General features: G+C 35.1%; 1 protein-coding gene across 3 annotated transcripts; it reads left to right on the plus strand.

Annotated features, from left to right (window-relative positions):
• Nucleotides 1–9560: 9560 nt before the first annotated feature.
• Nucleotides 9561–21604, plus strand: LOC104241834 (putative 3,4-dihydroxy-2-butanone kinase). Of its 3 annotated transcripts, none has more exons than XM_009796789.2 (20): nt 9561–9741; nt 10457–10530; nt 10642–10705; nt 11422–11534; nt 11623–11670; nt 11901–11972; nt 12132–12221; nt 13205–13378; nt 13766–13849; nt 14532–14587; nt 16361–16491; nt 16561–16653; nt 16967–17031; nt 17369–17512; nt 17599–17642; nt 18402–18485; nt 18582–18655; nt 18740–18852; nt 18938–19033; nt 21201–21604. In XM_009796789.2, exons 1-20 carry the CDS (start codon nt 9702–9704, stop codon nt 21324–21326), a joined length of 1785 nt encoding a protein of 594 aa, XP_009795091.1. In that variant the 5' UTR covers nt 9561–9701; the 3' UTR covers nt 21327–21604. The 3 variants fall into 3 exon arrangements, with proteins under 3 accessions (XP_009795091.1, XP_070006403.1, XP_070006404.1); XM_070150302.1 differs by having other exon boundaries at nt 17599–17639; XM_070150303.1 differs by having other exon boundaries at nt 9614–9741; nt 10433–10530.
• Nucleotides 21605–22833: the final 1229 nt, after the last annotated feature.

A 22833-nucleotide genomic window follows, 5' to 3' on the forward strand; every position in this document is an offset into this window, starting at 1 on the left:
GAGAGCTCTCCTTTGGTGATTTTGGCGATTGAGAGGCGATCTCTGAAGATAGCCCCTTATGGCCAACTTGGTCGGCGGCCAGCCATCCTCCATGGATAGTCTACCTTCCCCAGCCAAATACACCATCCAACAATCCTGACACAAACACTACTAAACCCCTAGATTACTTGAATCTTTTGAAACCTAGTTCATTAAATACGGTCATGCACGTAAACCCTAGTTCTTAAGTCGCGCCTATTCCTGTTAAGCCAGTTCAATTTTTGCATGGAGAACCTATCATCAAGTGGACAGAAGCTGAAGTATATCGTATGAACATTATAGAAGGCCTTTAATATGAAGTGGTTGGCAAGTTTTCATACGGTTGACCTAAATTACAAGAGCTACGAAAAATAATTCCTTCTCAACGTGAAAGGTTGAATGTAACGTTGGTTATTTAAGAGACAGACATGTTTTCATTAGATTGACACAGTGGGAAGAAAATATGAATTTAACTTCAAGGGAAGTCTATTACTTGAAAGTAAAAGATTGGTATCAATATCAAATGCGTCCATTAATTTATGGTTCAAAGTTCAAAGTTAATGAGGAATGTTACGTAACGACAAAAAGTGTCACTTTATGAAACGACGAATTTGGTACGCTTGCGTCATTTTCTTGCTTTTTTCTCTCATCTTGCCCTTCATTATTTATCTTACTTTTTTATATAAAATCTTTATTGTGTATCCTATTTTTTCTAAGTAATGTTGCAATTTTATTCTTCATATTGTTAGTACGTGACATCATGAAATAACGTCAAACGATACAATCTATACAACTATTGTATTCATCAAACAATATAATATAATATGGTATGATACAATACGATACATTATGAAACGACATGTAACAATAATCCAAACAAGTTGTAAGTGATTGATAATATAATTTCATGAATTTCTTCATGAGTGTACAAGGAATGGTAAGGGAGTTTATATTAAGAGTACAATCTATAACTGTTTTCCCCTACTTAATTCTTGCACTTTACTAATATTTATTACATTGATTACCCATTATATGAGTACTTTGTATCGATTATGGTAATAGCAGCTAATCGTGCATAATCAGGGATTATGTCGATTTCTTTCCATATTCGCGGCTATTAATCAACCTTCCTTCCTCGTGGTCTTTAATTATCCATACCGCACATATCTCTTCTTTTCCAGCTATTAGGTACAGTATCCTTGTAGGCGAGATCCCGTGGGTGTTTTACCCATGCTTCCTGTAAGGCCCCGAAAATTTCGCCAAGTAATTTAGGATTTCGTGGTGTCAGGTGGGCTAATTATAATATTTTATGTGATATTAACATGATGGTCATCAATTGGATTTGGTAAATAAGTGTATAAGTCTTATAATGTGTAATGTGGGGTTTAATGGGAGGCCTAAGTCTAAGTCAAATTGGAAAATTTCATACTAGGCTAAAATTCCAAATGAGTTCGCACAAGTCCACACTTTGGACGAGCATATTATGTGGTGAAAAACCTATCAAATGAAAGGCCTTCGAGTCTAGTTTCTAACGCTTCAAACCGTTCGCCATTTGGACATTCCTACACAAAGTTATGATCAAATTACCAAAGGTTGGATTTGCGACAAATTTTGCGATCGCAAAACGATTATGCAGACTGCATATGCGTCGCATAATGAAGCAGTGTCGGGCAAAATGTTATGCTGTCGCATGTTGATTATGCTGTAGCATAATCGATTATGCTATCGTATAATGATTATGCTGCAAGAATGTTGCCCACATTTCGATTATGCTATAGCATAATTTCACCACATATTTGACTTCGAGAGTCATTTTTGGAAATTTTCATATCCGAACCCACTTTGATAAATAAGCTTTGGGGCTTCATTTAGGACCATTTTACACTAAATTTAGAGAGAGGTGAGAGCATTTTAGAGAGAGAAAAAGGGAACCTAGCCTCCTAATCATCAATCTTGCACAAACCCTCAAGAATCAAGCATGCTAATCTCTAGCTCACTATCTTCCGGGTAAGTCTTACTTCTAATATTTCATATATGAGATTATGAGTTCAAAAATATATTATGGGGTTAGAAATAGGCCATGCATGTGACACTAAGCTATAGTATGTGGGATTAATAAACTATTTTGGGTAGTTCTTGATGAAATTGGATGAGGGAAGAAGGAATTTCCATTGTAGAACCTTATAGTCTATTTTACATGATTAGGTATTTGATGAAATTCCTAAAAGAGTTATACCATGGGAAATCCTTCTAAATTATTAATTGATTTCGCTCTCTCCTTTTAGATTGTTATTGCTAAAGGTGTTGGTGGATTGTAGAAACTTAAGGAAAGCGTAGACAAGTTATGTATGGCTAAAAAACCCTCTTCTTAGAAATTGAGCTTCCATGGTGTCCCCGCATATGTTGTAAGTCCGGAATTTGATTTATGTAGTATTTATTATTTCAAAGGATTTGGTGTTGCAAGAATATATGTAAAAGGTGTGTCTCAATGTGTTCAATGTGCTATTCTTGGTAAATTGGGGATATATGAAGAATGTGAACTATGTGCTAAATTGCCTAGATTTCAAGTCAAGTTTAAATTGTGATTATTATGCCGAATCATGAGAATTCCTCTCTATGCTTACAACTTGAATTGCTCTTGTATGTGCCCATTATCTTAAATTGCAAGTTTGATGTTGAAAGTGAAAGTGATGTGGAATGTGAGTTATGAAATGTGGCCTAATGCCAAGTATGATGTGATAATTGTGGCCCTAAGTTCCTATGAATTGATATATGTGAAATAAAGATTGAAATGAGATGATTAATGAGAAAGGAACAACGCCTTGGTAAGGCGGCCTAGCCGATCGGGCTGTGATCGGATGTCATGTCGCAAACATGGTGGTATTGTGATGATATTGAATTCCGAAAAGTGAGAATGAGATTGTGATTGAGGTACATGTCTCAAATGAGGCAACCTAGCTGATCGAGTCGTGATCGGACTCCGCTCAAGAAAGCGGTGGTATTGTGAATAATGATGAACAGTATTAAATGCCCCAAACTAAAGCTATGAAAATTATGTGAAAGCTATGTGATTCCTTTTATTTGATGATGCGGTAATTGTTTAAAGCTTTTGTTGAATTCTTATGATTTCTTTGTTCTTGTATGGTTGTTCTTTCTAATGAGATGGTGTTTAGTTATACATACTAGTGCTATTCGATGGCACTAACGTCCCTTTTGCCGGGGGCGCTACGTCTTTAAATGGATGTAGGTGGTTCCATAGCAGGCAGTGGTGGTCGCAGCTAGTGACGCATCTTCCTTTCAGCTGACATGGTGAGCCCCACTTCATTTCGGGGTCCTGTATCAATTGTTTATCATGTACTTTGTATTTTGAGATATAGCTGAAGCCTTGTTGCCGACATTTCCATATTACTCTTTAGTTGTATTTAGAGGCTCTGTAGACAGGTTGTGGGTGGTGTTTGATAATGGGGAATTGAGTTAGAAATCTTGATATTTGGCAAAGATTTATAAAATTTGTAATATTTTGATAATTATGAATTAAGTTGCTAATGGAAATAAAATGAAAGTTATTAATGAAATATTTACAAAGTATGATTAGTGGAGTCCATCTCCTATTTATTCATGAATTAGTTTGGGTAGAATGAAACCTAACAGGCTTGTTCAGTCGGATTTACTCGGTTGAGCGCCGGTCGCGCTCCTCGATTTTTGGGGCGTGACATTTCCTCCAATCTTCACTCTTCTTTATCGTTTGATTCTTATGCCAGGTGTCAGCATATCGTTAGTCCACGTGATAAATTTATTTTTCTACCAATACAATATTCTATGTCAAACCAAATAGAGATAAAAAAAATGGTAGATGAGTTATAAGTGAGCTATCGCGGAAATTACCCCTTAACCATTTCATTGCTGCAACTATTTGGGGAGGGGGGCAGGGGAGCTTGGAGTGAATTGGAGTTTAGACTGGTAAATAGAATAATGTAGTTACTATATGGTACTGAAATTTTAATACAACTGATAGATCGACATTGTTTTTGTGACAGTGAAAAAAAAAAGTTACTCCAAAACCATACCGTGAACGTCTTAAAAAGCCATAATTTCACATTTAGGTGAATAGAACGAAATATTAATCTTAGTGGATAAAATTGGATGTTTTTCTTTCGCATTTAATTTTTGGGGTCAAATTTAATTAATTTTTTAATATGGTTGAACTTCTATAAATGTAATCATCATGAATCAACTAGTTTAAAATAATAATGTAATATAATTTAAAATGGAATAGAAAAGCATGAGTATCCACGAATCAATTAGGCAATGGGATAAACTAGTATGATGAATATTTATCTACACTGAATGTGTACACCTAACTAAACAATTTTAGCATTAGCAAATCAAAGTAAAAATACATATCATTAACTATGATTAAATGTTAAAAAGTGTATGTAAAAGAAATATCCATTAACTTAGTGGAACATGTAAATATATAATGTAAATAAATTTTGACCGGTGCATTATTAAATATACACAAAGATCAAACACGGTCAAGTGGTTTCAACGATAATCCCATATATAACATAAATTGAGATAGAATCATAATTGAAGTTTATTTCAAGTACTCAAGAAGCTCTTTACAAATAAACATCCATCGTTAGGTTTAGTATAATTTAACACCTTTAACAAACCCTTCGTAACAAACTATCAAAAATACGTTTCATATATAAAGAAGCATACCATTAATACATTCATATTTCATATTGATCAAGGTACTTATTCAAGCAATATTTAATACTAGACTGCAATTGTTGGATATTTACTTATCGACAAATTGTGACTGATGATAAAAAACAACGTCAACTTTGCTTTCTTATTGTAGGAAGCTTTCTTAATTGATTATTCACCAAATCTCTAGCAAAAGTAAGAAAAATAGGCCTAAATAGAACAAAACAAGTTCTCATGATTTGATTTATTTTTTTTATTTCTCATCCGGTGTCCGGTACTCGCATTGAATCCCGATTATATCCGGATTCGCGTCGCATAGGATCATTCGGGGGGAAGTGCTCCCTACCAAGGGTTTTTCTATACCCAGGGCTCGAACTCGAGACCTCTGGTTAAGGGAAGAACAGTCTCATCCACTGTACCACATCCTTTGGTTGTTCATGATTTGATTTACCGTTCGAATATTGGTGGCCCAATCCATATTTGTATGTTTCTTCTTTTAGGGTATGTTTGGTACGAAGTTTCATGGAAAATGAGTGGTTTTATCACTTATATTCCTTTGTTTAGTTGGTGAGTGAAAAATATTTTCCGAAAAATATTTTTTAGTGTTTGGTTAGAGAGTAGAAAATATTTTTTATGCTACTCTCCTCATCCCCCCCCCCTAAGTCTCTAAAAATTCACACAAACACAAAGGAATTAATGTGATGTTTTACTTTTTATGCAAAAATAACGTTGAAATTTGTGCTCCATAACTAAAAAGAAATATGGTTACACCCCATATTTTTATACGTGAAAGTGCGCCATAAATAAACTGATAAAATCTAGAAAATGAGGCGTTATGTTATATCCCGCATTTCATACGTAAAAGTTTCATCGTAAGTTAATCGACGTAGAATCGGGGATGAGATTATCTTGAGGTTATAAGCATTTATGCTATTTATAACAAGTAATGAGTAAATTCGTGAAGGTGAGAGGGTAAGCAAATCGAAAAAAATGAGTTTCGTCGACGTTTGGTATTTTGGGATAAAATACGGCCCGAGCTAAAATACCCGGTATTTATGAACTAGTGCCATAGAAGGTACTACATGACCAAGATAGTATGGTGTATAAAATGTGCTAAAAGTGAATAATATTTTAAACAAGTTGAGATAATTCTTAATTATGCGAGTAATTGATAATTATCCAAAATATTTTGGATAAGACATAACGTGGCAAATTTGCCTTGAAAAATATGGTGACTCATACATTATTAATACATATGTTGCATGATTTGAAGATTTGATCCCACTTTAGCTTTCTTTTGATCAAAAGGATGAACTTCAATCCTGCATCAAATGTATGATCTTGATGATACAGATTACACAAGGCAACAACAGTATACACAACGCAATATAAGACAAGTGTCCGGCGGCAGTGGGAATGCACTATCCTTAGGGGTCGTTTGGTTGGAATATGGCTTACGTCGGTATAAGTTATGCAGGTATAAATTATGCTGGGATTAGTTATGCTGGAATTGTTGTTTATTCACTATTTGGTATGTTGTATTAAGAATAACAATTATATAATTTTTAAGAAAAAGGTATAAGTTATACCGGTGCTAATTACCCCACCCTCTATAAGGTATAAGTTATCCCAATGTTAAAATTAACACCGGAATAACTTATACCTAATTTGCTAACCAAACAGAATATTAAGATGGTATTAAATTTTTATATCACCCATATACCTTCTTATACCTCATACCAAACAACCCCTTAATTGTTTTTTAATGCTACTGTTTAAGCTATTATGCCACAGGTGAACCCCAATATCCTTTTCCTATCAGGATTTTATCTAGTGCTACTGTTTATAGACATAAATCACATCTCCACTTTTATTAATTGAGATTTGAAGAATTCAAAATATGATATCTTGTATCAAGACCAAATCCAGTAACCAAAAACGAAGAGATGGAAACATGAAATTGCTTCAAAAAATTCATACAAGATTTGACTATGCAAAAGATGCAATTCTAAGGAAGTACGGTATAATCTTTCTCAAGAATATCATACGGATTTTTCCCTACTTCGATCTGACGTTACGTGTGTCGCAATTGACGTGTGTTAGAGGGATTTTCAAGAGAATCGGCTCAGGTATGTTAAGGCTATCCCTTCTTTCCTTCTGGCAAGATCCATATGATACAAATGGAACGAGCAAATGCACAACCTCCATAAATGACTCTATTCATAGAAGTATTAGAAGTGTCTTTGTTCTTAAATTCTCATATGTCTTATTATTCCATCGCCTGTTCATGGGTCTCAGAAAATACGTAAATTGATTTTATGATATTAATCAGAGGCATAATGGTCGTATGACACTCCGAAAAGATTTTTTTGACGTACTTCTTATGCATTGCATTCATTTACATTGACCCGTGATCATATGGTGTTATATACGCATATATATGTATATTATATGTATATGGGATATGGAAAAAAGTTACGGCGTTACATAAGCACCACCACTTGATCAGCTGGTATACGTTGATGATATTGCCCACAGTGGCAGAGATGATATGATGGGATGCCCTTAGAGGCTTGATGATGTTATGAACACATGTACCTATGCACAACATGACATTCATACGCATATGCATGACACTATGAGTATTTCATTATTTACAGAGTTATTCAAACTTACATGTCGAGTCTTTTACTTCATGTTTCCCTCATGTCTATTATTTACTTATTTTCATTCCTTACATACTTGGTATATTATTTGTACTGACGTCCCTTTTGCCTGGGGACGCTGCGTTTCATGCCCGCAGTTCTTTATAGATAGGTCGAGAGTCCTCCAAGTAGGCTATCAGCTCAGTAGAAGATGTTGATGCACTCTATTGCTCTGGAGTTGCTTATTTGGTCAGAATGATTAGTACATGTATTGGTTGGTACGGCGGGGTCAATCCCAACCTTTGTGATAAGTATGTACTCTTAGAGGCTTGTAGACAGATGTCATATGTACGGATATTTGTATGGCCTTGTCGGCCTATATTTAAAGTATATAATGGATCACATTGGCCTTATAGACCCGTATATCACATGTATAAATTTCTATATCAGGTTAGGTCGTTCTATGTCGGGTATTCCCTCATGTTTACTTTGATTTTATCATGACGCGCCTTCTGGCCCACCTATCTATGATGATGTAATAAGAAAGATATGTTGCGTTGGTACTCGGTTGAGTAAGGTATCGGGTGCCCGTCGCGGCTCATCAGTTTGGGTCTTTACAAATATTCTTTTTTTGGTTGAAAAAAGAAAGTACTCTTTCTACAACATGAAAATAAAGTACTCATTTTATTGAAACAAAAGAAAATATTTTTTCGACAGCATGAAAAGAAAATACTCATTTTGTTGAAATGAAATTTTTTTTACATCATGAAAAGAGAATACTTTTTTTTGTTGAAATAAAAATAATAGTTTTTCTACATGAAAAGAAAGTATTTTTTTTTTGTTAAAATAAAAAAATACTTTTTTATATCATGAAACTCATTTGTTGAAATGAAAAAAAAATTATATCTATAACATGAAAAGAAAATACTATTAATAATATTTTTAGTTAGGGTAGGGGGTGGGGTGGAGGGGATGGGGTGGGTAGGTGGGGATGTGGTGGGTAGGTGGGGATGTGGGGGGTTGGGCGAGTGAGGGTGGGTTGGTGGGGGTTGGTGGGGATGAGGAATATGGCGGAGAAGGTTGAAAATGAATTTTGAAAAATATTTTTCCTTCTCTTGATAGGGAAAATATTTTCCTCCAATTGGAGGAAAATATTTTCCTCCAATTGGAGGAAAATAAGTTTATAAAGAAAATATTTTCTAAAGCATTTAGGCTAACCAAAAATGAAAAAGTTGAAAAATATTTTCCTCCGCACCAAACTCACCCTTAATCTTGGGCTTCTTTTCTGTTCCAATACCGAATCTTGAGTTTCTTATTAATTGTGGAAAAAGTGAGTGCACGCCTAGTCAATTTTTTTTAAACCTATTTTTAAATGGCTTTATATTTTTCTAATGGACTTTCAAAACTAGGTTAGAAGAGTAACTATTTGTTTGGTTAAACCACTTTAAAATTGTGACTGATAAACCTTTTCAAACATATTTTTTAGTGTCAAATTACGAAATCATCAACTATTAGTTTTATGTTTGGGTAATAATAGTAAGAAAGAATAGTTCAGTAAAATTAATTTCTTTTTTTTATAGGCAATTTTATTTTTGTTTTGAAGAAAAAATTATTTTTAATTTGCTTATGCTTTCATGGAAAAGCTGCAGATTTTTCGTCCTAAAAAGCTTCTCTCCTCCTGCTCACAATCATTATTTTCACGAAATTCGCCAAATATCTTAAGACCCGTTAGTTTATAGATTTTTTTTTCTTTTTTCGGATTCTTAAAAAAATGTATTTGTGCATGAAAAATTGTAAGTTTTTTGAGAATTTTCAAAAACCAAAAACCAGTGGTCAAATTTTTTAGATATTTTTTCCACCACCGGACTGTAATACTTTTTAAGTGAATGCATATCTAATTATAATTTTAAATTTCAAATATAGCTAACTCCAAAAACTACTTTTTAAAAAAAAAATCACAGTGTTAATGTCCAAACACCTACTTAGCTACTCTAAAAAAACTTGTCGAAATAGATAAAAATCTTTTCATTCAAACTTTTTGTTGGATAATATTAAATAAGTTTCGTGTAGACTGGATAATATTAAATAAATTTCTGTATACAAAGAAGAATAATCCGCAACATTTTTTTTTATTTCCCTCTTTTTGTGTTAGTTCGGACAAATCATTCAACAATTCAACTCATACTCTCCTCTCTCCACCTACAAAAGCCCTCTCAGGTTTCTCCTTCGGGTTTTCTATCTTCTATCGTCTTTCTGTTAATGCAGTACAATCATCAGTGACTCGATTCTTTGCTCCTTTTTGATTTTCACACACACACACATTCGATGGCTTTCCAGAGCAAGAAACTCATCAACGACCCCAATGGTAACTCCGCTTCTGAAACCCCCCAAAATTACTGTATCAAATAGATAGCATTTTGTATCTTGATATTGTCTATATGCATTGCTTGACCTGTTTGGTGGTCAATCAAACGGGAGTAGTATAATTTAGGGGAAAATTTGAGAAAGGGATTTTTATTTCTTCTTTTAATTGTTTTGTGTATGTAGTATCTTTTAGTATGGAAGTAGAAAAGAGAAAATTGAGATTAGTGTTTTGTCTGCTTGGAAATGAAAGCAACTGAGTATAGTAATAAGACACTTGTAGGTAATAGTTATGACAACAAACAAAATAAGTTGATATAGAACCTGTATACAGACCATACGTGGTCGTAGGGGAATTAAAGGAAAATTAAATGTTTTGTTTTCCCCTAGTATATTTTAGCTGGGCTACCTGTTGTTGTGCTTAATTTACATTAAAGACAAATGAATAGTATTGTATTGAAACGGACCTGAATAGTGCAGAATGCTTATATAAGGTTCATATAGCTGATGACACCCAATTTTGAATTGAAGCATAGTTGAGTGATATCCTATTCTGTTTCAATATGTATGTAGGTACTATTATGTGTATGATCTGTATTGGCATAATTAAATGCTATATGGTTCTGGTGAAAATTATTATAGGTGTTATAGGTCATATATGGTATACGGAAAGCCTAAATGTTTATTTTCTGTAGATACTGAAGTGAAATGATTTGCAGATGTTGTGACAGAGTTCATTGAGGGACTTATTGAGACCTATCCTGGGTTGCAATATCTGGATGGTTTTCCTGAGGTGATCCGGCTTTTGTTACTTTGTTCACTCTTTTTGTTTACATGTTGCTACACTAAGATGATAAGTGTTCCAAGTTGGTCTAACATGTTTATCTTCTGTCCTGAAATCCAGGTTAAGGTTGTCTTGCGTGCTGATGTTTCTGGGGAAAAATATGACAAAGTTGCGGTCATATCAGGTATTGAATTTGAGCTATCCTTATGTCTCTATTTCAATACTGGAACTTGCTTTAGTAGCATTGGTATTTTTGCATTCAGAGCTCCATACACGAGTTGGAAATAGATGAAGCTTGACAAACTAATCTAATTTGTATAATTATGAAATTATAAAGCTTCTTATAATGAGTTATACTACAGGTCTCTTATGCATTGCGTGCTCACCTCTTCTGAAAGAAAATAGCAGTTGTTTATGAGATTCTTATAATCATTTTTATTTGATAGAGTAACAATTTTATCAATGTGGTCGAAAATTCCCGGTATAAAAGTGGCATGCAAGAGTATAGAACCTAAAAAAGACATGGTTCTTTACAAATAACACCCAAACATATACTAACAGAAACCTCATGGATGCACCAAAGGTTTACTAGAAACAATAGACACACCCTCATCTGCACAAATTATTTTCCACACCTTCAAGGCTCTCTTTCCTTTCTTTTCAGATTACCCACATAATAGTCAAAGGAACTACATCCCATCTTTGCATCTTCTTTAACTTCTGAAAACCCAGATGTACATCACAGCCTTGCCTATAGCCGTCATTTACTATTAATATATAGGAATATTAATGACTAAATAATGTTCTTAAGAATCTCAAACTCAAACTTGGGATGTATTGTTGGAACTTCAGTATGGTGAACTGCAGTTTAATCAGGTACCTTGGTACTTCAATAATTAGGTGGTGGAAGTGGCCATGAACCTGCCCATGCAGGATTTGTTGGAGAAGGGATGCTGACTGCAGCCATCTGTGGGGACGTTTTTACCTCTCCAAATGTTGACTCAATTGTTGCTGTATGATATAATATTACCCCTTGATTAGCACATGGTCTACATATGTTATTCCTTGATGATGTCTGCCAACTAACCTGATTCAATGTAGGGCATACGAGCTGTCACAGGTCCCATGGGGTGCCTTCTGATTGTCAAGGTAGCACGAATCCTAGTTGTTAATTAATTACTCTCTTGTTGTCTAACTCTGGGTTTTAGGTTTAAATTGTGTGAATAATTCACCTAAAAGATCACCAATCATCATCCTACTTTTGATTAAACTGGAATGTTTACTGTGACGAGAAATTTGTCGCGGATCACTATTACGTTCTTCACTTTTTGTCGTAATGAAGTGATCTAATGATTAAAATGTATTATGGTCCCTTACAGAACTATACTGGTGATCGATTGAATTTTGGTTTGGCTGCTGAACAAGCTAAATCTGAAGGTTACAAAGTAGAGGTATCATTGTGATATTAGTTTCTAGAATTGTTTTCTTGGTATTGTTGTTATATTATTATTGATGATGATGATGATTGGAGTAGCTAATTAATCATTCAAAAACTGGAAGATGGGGTTCACACTGATTTCACATGTATATCTCTCTCTCTTTGTCACCAGATGGTAATTGTTGGTGATGACTGTGCTTTACCACCTCCAAGAGGCATTGCTGGCCGAAGAGGTTTGGCAGGGACGATTCTTGTTCACAAGGTTCACAATTTCTATCTTTGTGCATGTCTTTTAGATTTCATTTTAGAGGGCTCAGATATTTGACTTAAGTTAGCGACTGATTGAAGCTGGTACGATATTCCTCAGTTCAAATCAAACTTCTCCTAATGATACCACCTATAAAATATACTGGAGTTCTTCTTTTGTGTGTGTCTCCCCTTTAAAAAGACATTAGTTAGGACATAATTTACCTCTTGGTGGTTTCTGAAAAATCAAAACTTGTTACTTTCCGTTTCCATCTCCATTTTCTTTCTTGGTATTCTATCCGAGACAGATTGTTATTGATAATAAACATTTGAGAGATAGATCTTTACTAAGACCTCCAACTCCCAAAAGCTAAAAGAGCCTATTAAAAACTAAAATAACGTATACAGATATTTGCTCATGTATACTAATCTTCACACCTACTTGCAAATTTCCATCCATGGCGGCCTTTAACTCTTTTGGAGTAGCGAAACATGATGCCATCTTGATTTGGTAAAAAGAAGATACAGCAACGAAAATTTCTTACTAAGGTGACTCTAGGTGTATGTCTGTCATCCTATGTTTTTGCACATTTCTCTTTTTTCTCTTTTGGGTGTATCTATGTGTGCTTTGGTTTTTTTTTTTTGGTGGTGGGGTGTGGGGGGTGTTGGGGGCCAATTACCAAAATAATCTAGAGAGCACCAAATTTTCATTTGCCAAATTCTCGTGATCTTTTGACAAGTTGCTTCTTCAATGCTTTGTTATAGAGGGTATGTGAATTGTTTTTGTGCTTCTTTCATAACTATACATACTAAGAAAAATACCAAACTGATCTTTTCTATTTCTTTGTTGAATTCAATTTCATGTGAGAGTGGCTTATCTGTGGGCAGCAATCATTTTACCTATACGTCTCGCAGTATTGAAGTTTGGTCAAGTCAATGCAAATGTAATTGGTTTCAGTTGCTTTTCTGCTGATCTTTTCTAAGTTTCACTTATCTCAGGTTGCTGGAGCTGCAGCAGCTTGTGGTCTTCCTCTTGCTGATGTTGCAGCTGAAGCAAAACGTGCATCAGAAATGGTTGGGACAATGGGTGTTGCATTATCTGTTTGCACATTGCCAGGACAGGTGACGTCAGACCGTTTAGGCCCAGGAAAGATGGAGCTTGGTCTTGGAATAGTAAGTTCTCTTCATAGGCACAGGTGTATTCATCTATATATTAGGAATGGGAAGAAGTTGACTAAATCATGCTTTACTAAATGAAACATATGATGTTACATTGATGTTTCGGGGAGACGTGATAATCATGTGAGTTACCTTGGGTGCCATGCATGTCGTTCATATCTTCTCTGTTTATAACACTTGGTTATTCGGTGTTGCTTTTGTCAATGGTAAGAGCAGTTGGGTCTTTTGAAATGTGTGTCAAAATTTGCAACCTCTGTGCTATGGTTGAAGCTTCCAAGATCTTTTGTGTGGGAGCGGTTAAGTGCTGACAGACTACTTAGAATTCGGTGATCTTTACTTCTGCATTATCAAATTGTGTGCACTGTTTTCTCTTTTTTCCAGCACGGGGAACCAGGAGCTGCTGTAGCTGACCTACAACCAGTAGATGTGGTGGTTTCACATGTTTTGAAGGAGATTTTGTCATCGGTATGTGACGAGTGTGAAATTTTGACTTGATATACACTAGTACTTGATGCAGTAAAAGTTTTCTGATTGCTTAAATCATCACCCTGGACTGGAAAGGATGAAGTGAAATCAGTTTTACTTTTGATGAGATAAATTTTGTGCTAAGACAAACTCTAAAAGTGAGTCTAAAAAGCTACAACCATGTAGGGTTATGATCTTTGCACATTAATGTACACTGTAAAACCCCATGGATTAAATGATGAAGGTTCGTAATATGTTTTTCCTTACATTTTCTTGAAATAAGTTAGGTTGGATAAAATTTTGATTAAATGATGAAGATTCTTGTAATAATGAAGACGGAAGTAGAAACAATGTTTGAAGTTATATTGTTATCTGAAACACATTAAAAAGAATCATTCTGCAGTTAGATCGATTATTAGTGAAAAATAAAAAGAATCCAATCAAAAGAAGTAGTGAAAGGAAGGAACAAAGAAAAAAGAACACCAGTTTTAGTTCAGGAGCTTTTATGCGATCAGTCTATCTTTTTTCATGTTTTCATTCTTTCAGTGGAGGTGGTGGGGGGATATTATATGTCAATTTCTTTAATGCACCCTCTTCCTCCTAACAACCTGGTGTCATTTAGCTTAGTTAATGACACTTATTCTGCAGAAGGAAGTTTCACTGTCACTGAATCTCTTTGTAGGAGACTAACTACGTTCCAATCACACGTGGAAGTAGAGTTGTGCTCCTCATAAATGGGTAAGTTTGAGCCTTATTCCTGTCTATACATGCCTCTGTCAACACCATCTTCCAAGTATTTGGAGCTGGTTAGTTATTCCTTTCTGTTTCTGTTTTGTTTTGCCCTGCTCATCCTTTCCCTCTCTTAACATTTTTGGTTGACGAGGCAGACTTGGTGCTATAGTGTTTAGAAGTATATTATGGTAGCATGCTTATTCAGTGATTGTTGCAGGAACTTCATTATTTCCATGTATTCTGTCCCTTGTGTTTCTATATTTTTCCCTTGAATGCTCCATTTGGTATTTTTGGAATACTCAGTTAATCTCATGAAATTGAGAAATGAAGTCATTTTACAATATATCTTCTTTTTTAAATCAGTCATTTTATGCTATATCTTTTTGAAGTGTATTCTTTAATCTGCTGCAGTGATCTAGAAATGCTGGCAAGTTTCAAGATTTTTGCTTAAACTTTCTGTTTAACTCTTTTCGTGATAAAAGCAGCAGGTTTTCTACCAATGATAGTACCTTAATATCATAGACAAAATACTCAGGGTTTACCACACATATAAGCCAAAATTCCAGCCTTACTGTCTAGGTCTTTGAGAAGACGGAGAAACTTAAGCTAATAACAATGTAATATTAAATTAATGTTTCAAAACTGTTTTGTTAAATATTTTAGTTGGTCTTTTTTGTGAAAGTTTACATAGAAACATTTATTCAAGTTGCATGAAACTCGCATCTTTGTATCTTATATCACTATTTTGCTCGATTCGTACTGTTAAACATGTTTGTTATGACAATCACAGCAGGTATTTTACTTGGTTTTAGTCCAAAGGCTGAGAGAGGTGTAACATGTTATTGACATACTATCGTTCCTCAGTGAATTCTAGTTAATTGTTCCCGGAATTATTACTATGAAATGAAGGTTGATTAAGGTCTTTCTTCGTCTAGTTACGCTGAGTTCGATTTGGATCTATATCAATCCAACAATTCTTGTAAAGCATTGGAAAGTACTGGAAACTCTGAATTGTTGACCATCAATGCCTAAATTTTTTATGAATATGAGTATGTGAAATCTATATATACTCTGGAAATAGTAAATGGATGGATTGACTTTGCATTATGGCGCATCATTGACTTGCTATGACCATTTGGTGTTCGTGAATTGCACAACAGTATGTTCATGTACTCTGGCGATTACTTCCTCTGCTCTGCCATTATCATCCAAATGTTTCTTGAAATAATGAACTATGCTTCACAAGCTTTATATTAATCTCTCTGGCCATTACTTCCCCTGCCCTGCCATTATCATCCAAATATCTGTTGAAATAATGAACTATGCTTCACAAGCTTTATATTAGTCTCTGGGTTGATTGGGTTCGTTTATTGCTTGACTTATTTTTCAAATCAATGCAAGCAGAAATATGTTTGAATCTGAAAAGTTTCATAAAGCTGAAAATGTTCAAATGGATTTTGTTGCATTCATGGAGACTTGAACTTTGCATTGGATGATAACCAATTTAAAAGCAGTACTGGAGCTAGGCTTTGTGCTTGAAGCTTTTAAAGATATGACTTATTTCAGTTCTTTTTTATTTGGGAGAATTCACTGTACTCATTGATTAAATGATAGATTTTCATATATGTTTTGGGAAAAGGATGTTGACGACATCTCTAATTTCACTATGTCATCTAATCCATTTTTCTTATTATTTAATCACCTTCTCTTGGAATTACTTATTATAGAAGGCAAGAAACTTCGAGTTTCTCATTTTTTTTTCACACTTATCTACTGCAGATTAGGAGCAACACCATTGATGGAATTGATGATTATAGCTGGCAAGGCTGTCCCAGGATTGCAGCTTGAACATGGTCTAGCTGTTGATAGAGTCTATACAGGATCACTTATGACTTCACTTGATATGGCAGGTATGTCAGGTTTATAAGTTCTTTTTATTTGCCGAACAACATTCACGTTCTTACTTCAGTTATATGCAGGATTTTCAATTTCTGTAATGAAGGCTGATCAAGCAATTTTAGACCGTTTAGATGCTCCCACTAAAGCTCCAAATTGGCCTGTTGGTGCTGACGGTCAGTTTCTATATGTCTATTATTGCTCTTCACTATGTATGGGTGGCTCGTGTTTTCCCTTTACAGTATTTTTATCTCTATACAAGGAAAGAATGAACCTGGTGTTCCCTGGTTGAATACTCCCTCACTTGTATTTGTCTTGGAAAAAGAACTAGAGTAACAGAGAGAAAAATTCATATTGGATTTTTCGCTAGTATCCTCTTGTATCTGTGGATGATCTAACTACCTTATAATGCCTGCACCTTTTGTAGAATTTACCTGTCTAAGCTAATAAATCTGCTTTACTTACTGGAAGTTAATTTTTGTTTTCCAGGTAACCGACCTCCTGCAAAGATACCTGTTCCGCTTCCTCCACCACATTCTATCCAGAGTGACAAGGTATGCCAAATTTATGGAAGGTAATTGCATTTCTTATACTATATGTACTTTATATCTACATATTATTTGCTTTGAAGGCACTGATCTAAGCACATACCTCCAAATAAGGATTGAACAGTCCCTGTCCCAAATGTCAAGTGTAACTCCCACTTGCAAATCTTCTACAGATTTTGAGGATGGGAGAGACAGCATAGCATATTTTATGTACTGTTGCAGATCAATACTGTTTATAAATAACGCTATAATTCCAACTCTTCTAACTGTTACTTTTTAAGTACTATTTAACTGTTTTACATATTCATAAAATTATTCTTATGTCTTTTTTTTCTTTTATCAGACATTGAGTCGGCCTGAAAAACTGATCTCTCTGGGTCATATCCTTGAGGCAGCTATTGAAGCTGCAGCAACTGAACTTGTAAATCTCAGGGATAATTTGAATGAGTGGGATAGCAAAGTTGGTGATGGTGATTGTGGTTCAACTGTAGGTTTTTGGATAGCATATTTGTTTCCCTCAATTTATTTCACGGTTATCTGCATTTAGTAAGCTCCTTCGTTGTGAAACTGCAGATGTTCAGAGGTGCAGTGGCTATACTTGAAGACATGAAGAAGTAGTGAGGCTTCTTCCCTATATTATTTCCTCATGTAGTGTCTCAAGAAAGTAAAAAAGGGGGCAGATTCTTCTTCCCGAGATTATTGCCACATACCCTCACTCCTAGAGCAAAAAAGCAAGGCATCTGCCTCCCCCTTTTTCTAGGTTTTTAAAATCTCTTGAAAGATTGCTTAAAAGCAAAGTTTAGTTACTTTTAAAATTGTTCAGTGTACAGACAGATTTTATCCAATTGTTTTTCCATGTTTTCCTGCTTACACCAGCTGTGGGTGGTTATCAGACTGTTCAGCTTGCACATATCTACTTGCAGCATTTTTAGAAGCTTAGTTCTGCTGCTCTTAGGATATCCTTATAGTTAATCGTTGGGTATTAGTAGATTTCATTTTTGAAACAGGGAGGTAGAAATTTCTGTATGAGCTAAAACACGTGAGATTTGTGAGAGACGGCTTGATATGCCAACTGAAGTTCTGTTCAATTTGCTTAATAGTCAATTGTTTTGATATGATATGACAAATTAGCTGCTTTTATGTGCTTTTCCTTTGGTTATTTTTATTTTTATCTTTTCTTCTGTGTTATTACCTTCTATATTATCTTTGTGTCTTATATGGTCATTGCCCTCTCTTTTCACTGTAAAAGGTGATAAAAGACCTTCCAATTGGTTTTAGCAAGTTTGCTGTTTAAATTTGAGATAGTTGCATAACAACTCTGTAATTGAGGTGTATAGAAGATTTTCCTCTTCCTTTCTGAACTATTTTTTGCGCAGCTATCCGTTGAATGACCCTGCAGAAACAGTCAATGAAATTGGATCTTCTATTAGAAGAGTAATGGGGGGAACAAGCGGTATCTTGTAATGCATTTTCTCTTGATAACCATACTCTTCTTTCTTTCAACGTAGTTTTTCTTTCATATTACCAGTGTCACTAAAGATCTATCTTTATAACAGATATGATATATTCTGTAAGGCAGCATATGCAAAGTTGAAAGCAGATTCCGAGTTGGTTATCACAGCTCTGCACTGTTAGTTGACTCCTAGACAGTAAAGACTTGATGTTTGTTGCTTCAACTCTTTCTTTCTGTACCAAACAGCTCTTTTTTTTTCAGGGGCTGATGCACTTGAAGCTGCTATCGCTGCTGTTAGTAAATATGGAGGAGCTCGTGCTGGTTATCGCACACTTTTAGATGCTCTTATTCCAGCATTGTCTGCTCTTAAAGAGGTCAATATCATATCTTCGATGATACGTCGTTTACAGTTTTTTCCTGCAAACCTTATTCATAGAGATTTTTATGCATTGGGTACAGAGGTTGAGTGCTGGGGACAACCCTGTGGATGCTTTCGTTATTTCTGCTGAGGCAGCAGTTGCTGGAGCCGAGTCAACCAAGCACATGCAAGCGCAGGTATTATCACTGTATTTACTTCAAATATGTTGTAAGAAAATAGCATACACGGTGCTTCAGTGGTTTAAATTCCCAAATATTTTACACAGTGATGGTGGTTAGACACAACAGCTCAAAAATGTGTGAAGCTTAAACATATTTTAGAAATGGAGTGACTGTAAAGTTCTTTATACACGTTTTTCTTCTTTAAAGACTATACACCTTAAGCACCTTCACATCCCTAAGGAAATGTGTTAATATCCTTTTCTAATTGGCTCAAATCCACATGGAATTAGACTTGAGGAAATGATTAATGTATCTATTCAAAAACTTAATCTGGCTTTATAGGTCTGACATAAACAAAGATATTAGTAAAAATGGCGTGTGGTAGCCACTATTGAAGGTGGTATTTATTTTTTATCCAGCAATTCTAATGTTGAGGAAAAATCGTTACTACTCTATAAAAATTAATATGAAAAGACATTTTACCCTTTTTTCCATTGCTTTTCTTCTCAAACCCTCGCTTCTCTCTCACAAATTCGATGCAGAAACATGTTATCATTCGTAAGTTTGTGAAAATGATGATGAACGTTGGATAGAACTTAGAAGCGCAAAAGCATTAATGAAAATTCATAATTTCTATCTTTATTCTTTTCAGATGTCCTTATTATTGTTCTTTTATCATTTATTTAATTTTTGTTAACTCGTCAACGTACCAACCAAGAAATTGTAGGATGATTTGGTTGTTACTCTCTGAAACTGTACTCTTATTTTCTTTAGATTTGTAATTCTTTCAATTTTAGTAGAAATGGAATTTTTTGTTGGAAAAATAATTTGGAGTACTTAGCTTAGAGTTACAAGCACAGAAATTAAAGGCAGGTAGTCCTTAACTTAGAGTTACAAGCACACAAATTAAGGACAAGTAGTCTTTAACATAGAGTTACAAGTTCAAAAGTTAAGGACATGTAGTCCTGAACTTAGAGTTACAAGTTGAAAAGTTAAGGACAGGTAGTCCTGAACTTAGAGTTACAAGCTCATAAATTAAGGACAACTAGTCCTGAACTTACATTAACAAGCTCATAAGTTAAGGACACTTGGTCCTGAACTTAGAGTTGGAAGTTTAAAAATTAAGGACATTTGGTCCTTAAATTAGAGTTACAAGCACAGAAATTAAGGACAAGTAGTCCTTAACTTAGAGTTACAAGTTCAAAAGTTAAGGACATGTAGTCCTGAACTTAGAGTTACAAGTTCAAAAGTTAAGGATAGGTAGTCCTAAACTTAGAGTTACAAGTTCAAAAACTAAGGACAAGTAGTCCTTAATATTTACACAGCATTCATGAAGTTAAGGACACCATGTCCTTAATATTTTACACAGCATTCATGAAGCTAAGGACACCATGTCCTTAATATTTACACAGCATTCATGAAGTTAAGGACATCATGTCCTTAATATTTACATAGCACCCATGTCTAACACAGGGGTATTTTCGTCCGGGTGGGTAAAAGATTATTAAGCACTGGCTAAAAAGTAAATACATCCTAAACCGTGGATAAAGAGTAAAGACATCTTCAAATAGTGGCTAACCGTGCACTTCCCCCAAGATATTACAAAGATATTTAAAGTTTACTTGGATTTCTAATTCCAGATCCATAAAGAAATTTAGTCATTTTCTATATTTCCATATTAAAACCTGCTTTGGCTGATAAACCCAAACTCTTAGAATATGACTTGTCCAAAGGGCTCTCAAGTGATACCTCTAAAGGGTTTAAAGTAAGTTCGAGATGCCATTTACTGTTTTAGGTACTCAGAACTAAAGTTTGAAGTCTTTGTTCTTATCGGTGAAAATTCATATGATTTGGTGCTTTCTTGAAAGATAATTTGATTACTACCAGACTTCTAACATATCTAATGTCAAATAGATTGAAGATTTTGATGGAGATCTGGACTAGGCTGTGTCAAGAAAATTTCAAAGAACGTTATTTTATTGGAATCCTTAACCGAAAATTTTGATTATTAATTTTCTTTACCTGTCTTCCTCTGAATGGAGATAATGGTTGTTGAAATTTTAGAGGAAAGAGGAAACTGCTAACAGAAAAGATTGTCTATTTGTCATGTTCTGTCTTATTTTCTGTTACTTGGCTGTCAATTTCTTAGTTCAGTGAGGGTCCTAATCAGTTGGTTTTCTAGGCTGGCCGTTCAACCTACATACCTGGAGATGTTCTTGCTTCAATTCCTGACCCTGGTGCCATGGCTGCAGCTGCGTGGTACAGAGCTGCTGCTTTAGCTATAAAGGAGAAGTGTAGTACAGCATAAGCACATTTAATTGGCCATACCTATTACTTCCTGCAGGAATTGGTTTTTCTTTTTCTCGAGGAAGAAACTAATCCAACAATTTTTTGCTCGTAAACCTTGACGAATTAGCTTTCCGCTTATGCAGTGCTGCATAAAGCCGAGAGAGTGTAGAAAATGTATGTTACAGTCCTTTGTATACAGTTTTCTCAGTGAGGAAAATACAATGCCATGTAGAATGCCATACTCAAATCGGTGCACGTGGTTGTAATCTTCATTTTAACAATGAACTTTTCAATTCAGCACCGTGAACTTTTCATTTTACAACTTATTTTGATTGTCTCTTTTTGCTTGTATGCTACCCTTCCCTTTTTTCTCTGCTCTTGTCGAATTTCATCTTCGTGGAGCATTGTAATCTGGTGGAGTCAAAAGTTTTTATCAACTTGTCTAAAATTCCAGAAACAAATTGGAGTGTAATTTGAACTACTGTGTTAGTCATCTGTCATTGAAGGTGTCGGAAGGCTATTTGTATAGTCTTTTTGTAGTTGGTCTTGGATTTCCTTTTTTAGCTTTCCCCTGGGAGTGGTGGAGCATCTCAGTTTGATGGAATATATTCTCCTTTTCTTCAAGTGATGGACCTAGTTATGATTAGGCCATTCATCAGTCTCGTAGAATTGTTAGCCAACAACCACGGTTTGTATTTTGGGGAACCGATACAATCTTATCGAGTAACTTAAAAATTCATTAACTGCAGTAAGTCCAATATGGAGGTTAAAAGATAGTGTTTAGATATCAAATGAATGTTTTTTAATTTATAGTTAAGTGGAACTGAAAATTAGATCAGTCGATAGTGATTGTGCAGCTTAATCATTGAAATCAATTTAGACCAATTAAAGGTTGGATAGACGCAGTATCAAATATTGAACGCTATATCTCTTTTTGTTCTTAGGATAATAATCAAAACCTGGCATTTAAGATTGAGAAAAGAGGTTACTTAATGTTTGTCGATTAAACAGTCGAAATGTCGAACTTTAACTGACACAATGAACGGATGACACTTTTAAGAAGAGAGAAGAACACTTGGTCACCTTCTAGAGTACGGTGGCCAAGAAACAGATTGATTACTTGCTCCTTAGGAAGTGTGATAGAAGCCTTTGCTTGGATTGCAAGGTTATTCCGAGTGAGAATCTCTCGACCCAGCATAGGTTCTCAGTGATGGAGTTGGAGATTATGAGGAAGAAAAAGAGGAGACTGTGCATGGTCAACCTGAGATCAAGTGGGAGGCTTGACTAAGGACAAAACTCCGAAGTAAGGGGAGAAATTGGTAGCTATGGGGACTTGGAGGAGTAGAGGAGACGCGATTAGTATATGGACCTCGACAACGAATTGTATTAGGGAAGCGGCTAGATAGGTGCTAGGGATCTCGAAGGACTACTCTGATGGGCACAAGGGGGACTAGTGGTGGAATAAAGAGGTCCAAAAAAGAGTAGAAGTTAAGAAAGCGGCATATCTGAAGCTGATGAAGAGCACG

Source organism: Nicotiana sylvestris, chromosome 6 (genome assembly GCF_000393655.2).
Source record: "Nicotiana sylvestris chromosome 6, ASM39365v2, whole genome shotgun sequence".
NCBI classification, from domain to species: Eukaryota; Viridiplantae; Streptophyta; class Magnoliopsida; order Solanales; family Solanaceae; genus Nicotiana; species Nicotiana sylvestris.